This window comes from Gastrolobium bilobum, unplaced genomic scaffold (genome assembly GCF_033153095.1).
Source record: "Gastrolobium bilobum isolate Gb01-03AN ecotype WA unplaced genomic scaffold, APGP_CSIRO_Gbil_v1 utg16477, whole genome shotgun sequence".
Taxonomy (NCBI): domain Eukaryota; kingdom Viridiplantae; phylum Streptophyta; class Magnoliopsida; order Fabales; family Fabaceae; genus Gastrolobium; species Gastrolobium bilobum.
This window is the reverse complement of record NW_026897272.1, coordinates 110,263-119,713: the sequence shown is the minus strand read 5'-3', so window position 1 is coordinate 119,713 and position 9,451 is coordinate 110,263. Positions and strand designations below refer to the sequence as shown.

Here is a 9,451-nt window from a genome sequence, read left to right as displayed (position 1 = left end):
ACTGAACGTAGCTCACATTGGATGAACCAGGTTAGATCGCCATATCAAACTATATTATATTCTCTCTCTTTCGTTTTTGATATGTGTGCAATTGTCGATTTGCAACAATATTTACATCTTGATAATCTAAAAATAAAGTATTTGATTTTTTCTTCCTTAAATAATTAATTGAACTACTGGGTGAATTAGTCAAGAGGTATAAAACTATTGGTGTAATGTAAGTATGAAATTAATGTGAAGAAGATTAAAATGTCTTTTCGTTCTATCCTGCTATACGTAATTTGCTTACATTGAAGACAGCAACGTGCCGAATTGCCTTGAGTAGGTGTCATGAAGAAGGAACTCTGATTTGTCTGAATGCGAAAAAGTCGTAGTCTTCGACTATAAATATATGCACATATTTTTGATTCATTGTGCACGGAAGCCATTAAGTATTGCACTGGGAAGCACCCAACAACACAGTCACAGAGTAAGTGGAAGCTAAAGGCAGAGAAAGAGTGATGGCAAGCCTTGTGCAGCAGCAACAGCAAGTAAGTGTTGAAGGTAGCAACCGCATAGTAGCAGTGAACGTGACACCATCTAGCAACCTTCACACACCGTCTGATTACGATGGCTCCTCAAACAACGAGGTCCTTCTCCTTCTTTCTATCTGTGGGATTGTTAATAAGATTTTTCCATTCAAGTTCTCAAGTGTTATATATTTTTGGGTTCACCTATATAATGCTAGCTAATGGGTTTTCGAGCTAGTTTCAATAGTACAGTGACTCTTATTTAAGGGTATATATATGTGTGTGTGTAAATAACACTTGATGAAATGACACAGAAAAGTGGATGGAGAAAGTTTCTGACATATGTAGGTCCTGGTTTCCTCGTCTCCTTGGCTTATCTTGATCCTGGAAACTGTAATCTCTCTCTCTCTCTCTCTTGTCTCCATCTTTTTCCCTCTGTCTGGTTCTCTTATGTATAAATTGGTGCGTGCGTTTGTCTGTGTTCTTACTGGTTGTTGCTATTTTCACAGTGGAAACTGATTTGCAAGCTGGAGCTTATCACAGATATGAGGTATAGTAGTTAAGAAACAAACTAAGAATACAAACCACACAGCCCAAAATGATGTATTGATTTAAGTTTTTGTTAGCTTAGCTTTAGTAAAATAAAGCTCTAAAATTGAATTTGTGTTGTTGGCTTGTTGCTCTATTCAGCTGCTGTGGGTGGTACTAATTGGATTGATTTTTGCGCTTATAATTCAGTCATTGGCTGCAAATCTTGGCGTTACCACTGGTAAGATCCAAAACTAACACAGCATTCCATGCGTAATTGCGTGCTTCAATGAACTTTTTTCTTTTTTTTTGGATAACGTGATTCAATGAACTGAAATGGTCAACGCACTTTGTTTGTTTATTCATAATAAACGGAAATATTTAATATGGTCTAGATTCATTTATGATTCAGTTATCCAAATCAAAGAAAAATTGATATTTTCTTACTTATTTATATAGAGAAGAGAAAAATTTTGTTTTTTTTCTCTAAGTGGCAGCTCCTCAATTGAAGAAGTAGATGTGCAAGGACTACTATAAATAATCTTAGTATAAACCATCCGGTATCCTGTCACCAAACTATGTGTGACCACATGTGTGGTCAGTGTATGAATATGCCTCCAATAATTAGTTTGATCTAATAATTAATATTGTACTTATAATGTGTAATCTTTCCCTTTAAGAGAGAGGGAAAACAAAATGGACAAGTGGATAGTTGTGATAAAATTTAAGTGTTGTTTATTAGATACTTTCTCTCTGAGAATGTCATTATTGTAATTTGAATTTTGCAGGCAAACACCTTTCAGAAATATGTAAAGCTGAGTACCCATTATTTGTCAAGTATTGCTTATGGATATTAGCCGAGATTTCTGTCATAGCTGCAGACATACCTGAAGGTACTAATTTGTTATTGTTGTTCCATCATCGCCTTGTTCTTTCCCCTTTCAATCAAGATCATTCAATTAAACAATAAGAGGCACTTTGTATTCCTATTTAGACCTCTAAAGTCATTAATTTTCTCCAAACTTGATTGTGGCAGTGATTGGCACAGCCTTTGCCCTGAACATACTCTTCCATATCCCAGTATGGGTAGGAGTTCTTATAACTGGCTTCAGCACTCTCGTGCTTCTTGGTGTGCAGAGATTTGGGGTAATTTACCTTTTTGTTATGATTAGGAAATATGAACAATATAAAATATCTCATTTAAGATATTAAAATATGTTAACATTGTCTATTTTTCTTTGAATCATTTATCTCCATTCGGTGTTTCTTTGTATGACTCGCCTGTTTTCATACTCTTATTTTTTACTTATAAACTTTAAAATCAGAGCTTAAAAACTCTTTGAAAATTACATAAAAATTTTATCTTAAAAATTAATTGAAAGCACATATTTTAAGAAAATTATCTCCCTCTATCTTTATCGCTCTTCATTTTTTTTAAAAAGCACGCAATTCAAGAAAAATAGATAAGAGTTAAAAAAAAGCTCCTCCTAGGAATTTTTAATTTTCAGCTTTTTTCTCCGTTATAAAAAAAAGAGCTTTTCATTATAAAAGTTTTTCTCAAAATCTGTTTGGTCTAACTTATATTTATAAGTAGCTTCTAACTTAAAAAAAAGAGAGTATACAAACACGCACTTCAAATTTTACTCAAGTGCACCATGCCTAAACTCTCAAGAATACAAAATTCACTAGAAATCGTTTCTCTCTCGACATTAAAGATTATTTATTTACATATCTCTTTTGGGCGTTGCAGATAAGAAAACTGGAACTGCTGATAACAATCCTAGTTTTTATAATGGCTGCATGTTTCTTTGGGGAAATTAGCTACGTAAAACCACCGGCTTCTGGTGTATTAAAGGGAATGTTTGTGCCCAAACTCGGTGGTGGAGCCACAGCCGATGCCGTTGCCCTTTTGGGTGCCCTTATCATGCCGTACTCTTCCACCTTATTCCTTTAACTTACTTTGCAACATGTTTACCTTTTATTGGCATAATGTATCAAGTAAACTATGTTTATATAAGAATGTATCTTTGAAAATTCACTACTTAAATTTTTTTCTTTTTTGACAAAATGCAGGCACAACCTTTTCCTCCACTCTGCTCTTGTGTTGTCTAGAAAAATACCCAATTCCGTGCGTGGCATCAATGTAAGGCACTCAGAAAATAAGGAAATCTATATGTGACAAACTTTAAATTTGAAACGAAAACTGTTTAGAGGAGACAACACATAGGACTAGCTTTGCTTAATAAACTACAAATAGACTCATATTATATGACCTGATATATTTGATTATGCAGGATGCATGTAAGTTCTATCTCATAGAGAGTGGGTTCGCGCTGTTTGTGGCATTCCTAATCAATGTTGCAGTAGTTTCTGTGTCGGGCACTGTTTGCTCTGCCAGCAACCTTTCAGCAGAAAATAGTGATCAGTGCAACGATCTTACCCTTAACAATGCTTCTTTCCTTCTCAAGGTCCTTAGTTTAATTGACTATATGAGTTGCTATAATCCAATCATTATATTTAAGTTTAATATCCTAATTAAGCACCAAGTCATCTCACATGAAATTTTGATGTCCATTGTTTTTAGAATGTGTTGGGACGGTCGAGCTCAACCGTTTATGCCATAGCACTATTAGCCTCAGGACAAAGTTCTGCTATCACTGGAACCTATGCAGGACAGTACATCATGCAGGTTATTTGGGAATGGTAAAGAACCTTGGGATACATCACTCCAAAAGCTAGCTCAAGGGGTGGGAGTGCCCAAGGCCTTATAAAGGCCATATTAGTTGTTCATCCAATCAATGTGGGACTATATATCTCAACACGTCCCCTCACGCAAGAGCCCTTTAAGCTAGAAGCGTGGAAATTGCACAGGTCCATTTTTGGTTTACTTTTTGTGTTTTTTTTTTATTTTAATTCCACTTTTTAAAGCGGGGGACGGTGAGGCTCTGATACCATGTAAAGAACCTTGGGATACACCACCCCAGAAGCTAGCTTTTGAGGTGGTGACATCAAGGTTCTTAACATGGTATCAGAGCCTCACTGTCCCCCGCTTTAAAAAGTGGAATTAAAATAAAAAAAAAATAAAAAAGCACAAAAAGGTAAACCAAAAATGAGCCTGTGCAATTTTCCCCCTTCTAGCCTAAAGGGCTCTTGCGTGAGGGGGCGTGTTGAGATATATAGTCTCACATTAATTGGATGGGCAACGAATATGGGCTTTATAAGGCCTTGAGCACTTTCACCCCTTGAGCTAGCTTTTGGGGTAGTGACTTCAAGGTTCTTTACAGGAATATCATTCAACACTGTTTTTGTTTTGCTTTCGTTTTTGTTTTAAAAACTAAAAAAATAAGAGGTTTTGGGGTGTTATTTTGTTGGTGGTGTAGGGTTTCTTGGACTTAAAGATGAAAATGTGGAAAAGAAACCTGATGACTAGGCTCATTGCCATAACACCTAGTCTTATTGTCGCCATAGTTGGTGGTTCTTCTGGGGCTGGTCGCTGTATTATCATCGCATCGGTTTGTATATTCTAAAATTTTACATTCTTTTCGTAATTAAATATGCATTCAATTATACATGAACACTAATTAAACTTGTTTTGCAGATGATACTTTCTTTTGAGCTTCCATTCGCTTTAATTCCACTCCTTAAGTTTAGCAGCAGCAGTACCAAGATGGGACCTCACAAGAATTCTCTGATTGTGAGTTGTCCTCTTACCTCGTCTATATATACGTATGCCACTTTGATTTTGGTTAAAAGAAGCTTAGATTTTTATCCCTCTTTATATTAGCCACTAGCCATTAAAACTTAATGCAGAATTAGAGATATTTTTCATTGAGAATTGAAAAAAAAAATGTGGCATATATAATTTTCAATTTTTCATGCAGATCATTATCATCTCATGGATACTAGGCTTTGGAATCATTGGTATTAATGTGTACTACCTCAGTACTGCCTTCGTGAGTTGGCTCATTCATAGTAGTCTCCCAAAGGTGGCAAATGTGTTCATTGGGATCATAGTGTTTCCTCTAATGGCAGTCTATGTCATCGCAGTTATCTACCTAACCTTCAGAAAAGACACTGTTCAGATATTTATCGAGACAAAGAATGACCCTGAAATGCAAACCCACGTGGAAAAGGGACTTTTGAATGATGGTCAATTACAGTTGACTCATATTCCTTACAGAGAAGATTTAGCTGATATCCAACAACCAGAATGGGGAACCTAGACTATTAAGATTAAAAGGATCACCAACCAAGAAGGGAGTTTCGTACATAAACAGGAAACTTCAAATTGTTTTCCAGTCATTTTAGTGAGCAATGAGAATCTGGTGCTTGGTGATTCTCAAAATGATAGGTTGAAAATCATTGTAATTATAGGACCTTGAGAACCCTTTCCTTGTTCCCATGTACAAATTGTGTGTAATATAGTACTAAGGCGTAAGTTTTGAGGTCTTTATGTTATTGCGTAAGTTTATAAGAAAAATAGTCTAGTGTAAGCCCCATGATCTATTGGTCTTTAAATTTCTTGAATAATAAAACTCCCATAATAATTTGATGTGTCAATTTCTCATTGAATTCGGGTCACAACTGAAGGGAAGATCTTGATACAATCATTTTCTTTTAGTAAATGATTGTGTTCCTTTCTTTTGTTTGTGGAGCTTCGTGCTTTTTAGACAAACGTTGGACACAAGCCAGGATAAGAAAACAATTTACATCTGACTAAAAAAGAATTGTGTCACGGATGACAATTAAATTTTTAAGTACCTAATGTGCAGATCCAGGGGAAAGAAACTAGAACTATGGAACAGCAATTTCTACTTCATCCACCTAATTTCCTCTTCACTGCCCAAATAAATGACAAAATAAAATTGCACCTTTGAAGTTCCAAAATTTATATATATTTACATAATTAGCCTAAACCAGCCCTGCCCATTACTTAGGGCATTTGAAGAATGTACTTTTTGGTTGAACGGGGAGTGATTTTTTTGGTTTTTAATTAGCCTAAACCAGCCTGCCCATTACTTAGGGGTTAGGGCATTTGAAGAATGTACTTTGATTGTTGTATCATAGGTAGGGCCACAGGGGCATTCTTGGCCCCAACCTAAACATTGAAGGTGGTGGGGCAAATGACATGTGTGAATGAACTCTGAGATGCTGATTGTGAGGGAGAAGCAGAGATCATTTGTTGTCATTACTAGCCATTCAAGGACTAACACCTGAAGCATTCATTGGAGGTTTGGCTTTCCCACGTGGTACCATTCAGCATCAACATCTGCTTTTCGGAAATATTTAATATGCTCCTGGACTACCTAATAATTTGGTGCTTTCTTTCGCAACACTAATTTTTTCTTTCCCATTTTACCCTGTTATTTTTTTTCTTTTCCAATTTTACCTTTCCATTTACACTAAGGGACCACCTAAAAAATGGTGATCTCAGACCACAACAAATTCTCTCCTGCCTTTCCCTCTCGACTTGTTCGAATTCTTTCATCAACAATATTTCAATTTCTGTTGTTGAGATATATAGGTTTATAAGGTCTTGGGCACTCCCATCCTTAGAGCTAGCTTTTGGGTGGTGACCTCAAGGTTCTTAACATGGTATCAGAGCCTCGCCGCCCTCCACTTTCTCTTGTGGCGTTTTTTAGCACAGGTAGGCTGGGCCTGTTGCATTGTCCACTCTTCAAGCCCAATGGGCTCTTGTGTGAGGGGGCGTGTTGAGATATATAGGTTTATAAGGCCTTGAGCACTCCCACCCTTAGAGCTAGCTTTAGGGATGGTGACCTCAAGGTTCTTAACATCTCTGCAAACTGCTTTTGCTTCAATTCCAATATTTTTAACTGTCGATAACTGCGAACCCACCACCTACAACAAGTTATAACACATCAAAATACTAGTCTTGAGCCTGATTTTGACTGTTCTTCGATTGCGTATTTTGCCGAATTATGAAAAAAAAACAAAACAAAAATGTTTAACTTGTTTATATTGCGTGTTTCACTAGTTTGTACGAGATCATAAATTCAAATCTCAGTAAAAAACAGAGAAGAGATGAAGCGTATTGATATTTTAATTGAATCAACTGGAATTAAAGAACCCCCCAAAAAAGAAAAACAATTGTTATCCCTTATGATTATTTATAGAATAAATACCATTTTCGATCCTCATCAAATTGTATGATGCCCGCTTCATCAAATTTTATGAAGCCCGCTTCAGTCTCTAGCAAATAAAAAGGCTATTCGTGGTCCCTAAGAAATTCAAAGTGGACTCAATTTAGTATTTACGAGAGACTAATGAGGCTCTTTTTTGAATTTGTGAGGGACCACGATTTCAATTAAATGGGTCCATTTTAAATTTCTTAGGGATCACAAATAGCATTTTTATTTGTTAGGAACTAAAGCAGACATAGTGAAATTTACTGAAAACGTTAGCACATTGCCTCTGAATTTCTCGTTGTTCAGCTACATCTTTAACTTTCTCTTGTTATGGTGTGGCGACTTTAGCAAGGAAGGTTTCTAGCTCCGTGTTAAAGTTATAATATAATGTTTTACTAATGGATAATTATTAACCCGTGATAAAATGTTATATTAGTGGAAGGTTTCTAGCTCTGTTGTTCAGCTGCATCTTTAACTTTCTCTTGTTGTTATATCATTGTCGATCATTTTAAATAATAATAATGTTATTATTTTCTTATTGGCCTAAGTATTTGATTTTTAATGGTTTATACTCTAATTGAGTGATTTAGTGAGAATTATTATTTTTTGAACTATTCATTCATTGTACATTTTGGTCATTAATCCTTCTAGCTAGAACATTCATAAAATAAAATAAAAATTATCTTGACCAGAAATTGATATTTCTCTTAAGTGTTCATTTGTCATTGATTTATGTTGGGAATCACGGCAAGTGCACCGGTCATACAAGTAATATAATGTTTGAATAAGAGATCGTTCTCACGAGGACTATAATTCAATCACTAGTTCACTACATCGACTTAAGTTGGACAATCGAAATTGGATTTGTGACAGGATTTGATTTGAAATTTAAAATATTAAAACTAATTAAAAACAAGAATAAGAATTTAAATATTTGAATTTACTAAATAGAAAATAAACGTAGCTAGGGTTTCGATTTCCCTCAACCTCTCTATTATGTTTGAGTTCCTTCTTTAAATTAATCATCCTTAATATCAATTCAATCGATTCTTTTAATTTAGTTAGGATTCAATCCCTTGACACCCTAAATCTTTACAATCATGCAAGAACCCTAGTTCCCCGGTTATTGGTGGTGTCCCCCACCACGAGCTTTTCCCTGGATCCGCCTGACAGTGGTATCAGAGCCAGGTTGGGCACGAGCTAGCCTGGTGATTGGCTAGGAGGCAGGTTGAGTACTTTGCGCTTGGGGTACTCGGTTCAGGGGGAGCATTTCAATGTTGGGTTTCACACTTGAGGGGGAGATTGTTGAGATATTCAAGTGTGATGAGTCCTACATTGGTTGGTAATGGGCTAAGTGAAGATTATATAAGTGGAACGGCCTATGAACCCAATGCCTTAAGATTTTGGGTTGAGATATGGTGTCGGACTCACTTGGTGTATTTGGAGTAGCTTAGCCCATGGTGGTGGTCCCCCACCACTGGCTTCCCCCTGGACCCGCCTGACAGTTATTCCCCAAAAAGGTAAGCATTAAGTTCAAGAATCTTAAGATTACGCAAAACTCTATGTCTATCCCTAGAATCATAAGACTTACGATGAAATTGTCAGATACAGATCATGCACCAACATTTCTATTGTCATGCATTTATCTAAGATCAATATATAAGATTCAAGCTCATATAAAGCATTACGAAAAGACAATTTCATTCATGATAAAAAGGAAAATTAACGTAAAGAATTATTCAAAGCATAATAAATAAATCGAGTTCTATCTAACCCTAATTACTAAAAGATTTAGCCAGACATAGCAAAATCAAGAAAGAAAAGAATTAAGAAAACTCCCCCAAATCCCATATTAGAAGGGTGAATTCTTCAATAATTCCAATGCAGACTTGATTCTGATCCGTCTCCGACTCTCCCGAACATGAACTGGTGTTTCTCCGTGTTCCCTCTGCCTCCAAGTACTAAGAATTGTCAAAAGCTATGTAATTCTGCCCCAAAATGTGTTTTTGTGGGCAAGGAATCTGTGCCCTAGGTGGATAATTCAAGTGGGCCTAAGTTGGTACATTCGGGGCGCTTAAGCCCATATTTGGGCGCTTAAGCCCCGTTTTGGGCGCTTAAGCCCTCTCTTCGAAGAGGAACTTTTTTCCTGGCAGCGAGCTTAAGCCCTCTCGTACAGAAATTTTTTAGTAACTTGGGAGCTTAATCTCCAAAATGGGAGCTTAAGCCTCCTCTTCAAGAACTGCAATTTCTTCTATTTGCACTTGGAAT

General features: G+C 36.3%; 1 protein-coding gene across 1 annotated transcript; it reads left to right on the top strand.

Moving 5' to 3' along the window:
- The first annotated feature begins 500 nt into the window (after positions 1 to 500).
- LOC133305626 (metal transporter Nramp7.2-like) lies at positions 501 to 5,260 on the top strand. The gene is made up of 13 exons (XM_061505885.1): positions 501 to 629; positions 824 to 902; positions 1,019 to 1,059; positions 1,200 to 1,278; positions 1,826 to 1,930; positions 2,074 to 2,183; positions 2,788 to 2,966; positions 3,111 to 3,180; positions 3,332 to 3,505; positions 3,622 to 3,726; positions 4,418 to 4,549; positions 4,636 to 4,731; positions 4,919 to 5,260. Exons 1-13 carry the CDS (start codon positions 501 to 503, stop codon positions 5,258 to 5,260), a joined length of 1,641 nt encoding a protein of 546 aa, XP_061361869.1.
- Positions 5,261 to 9,451: the final 4,191 nt, after the last annotated feature.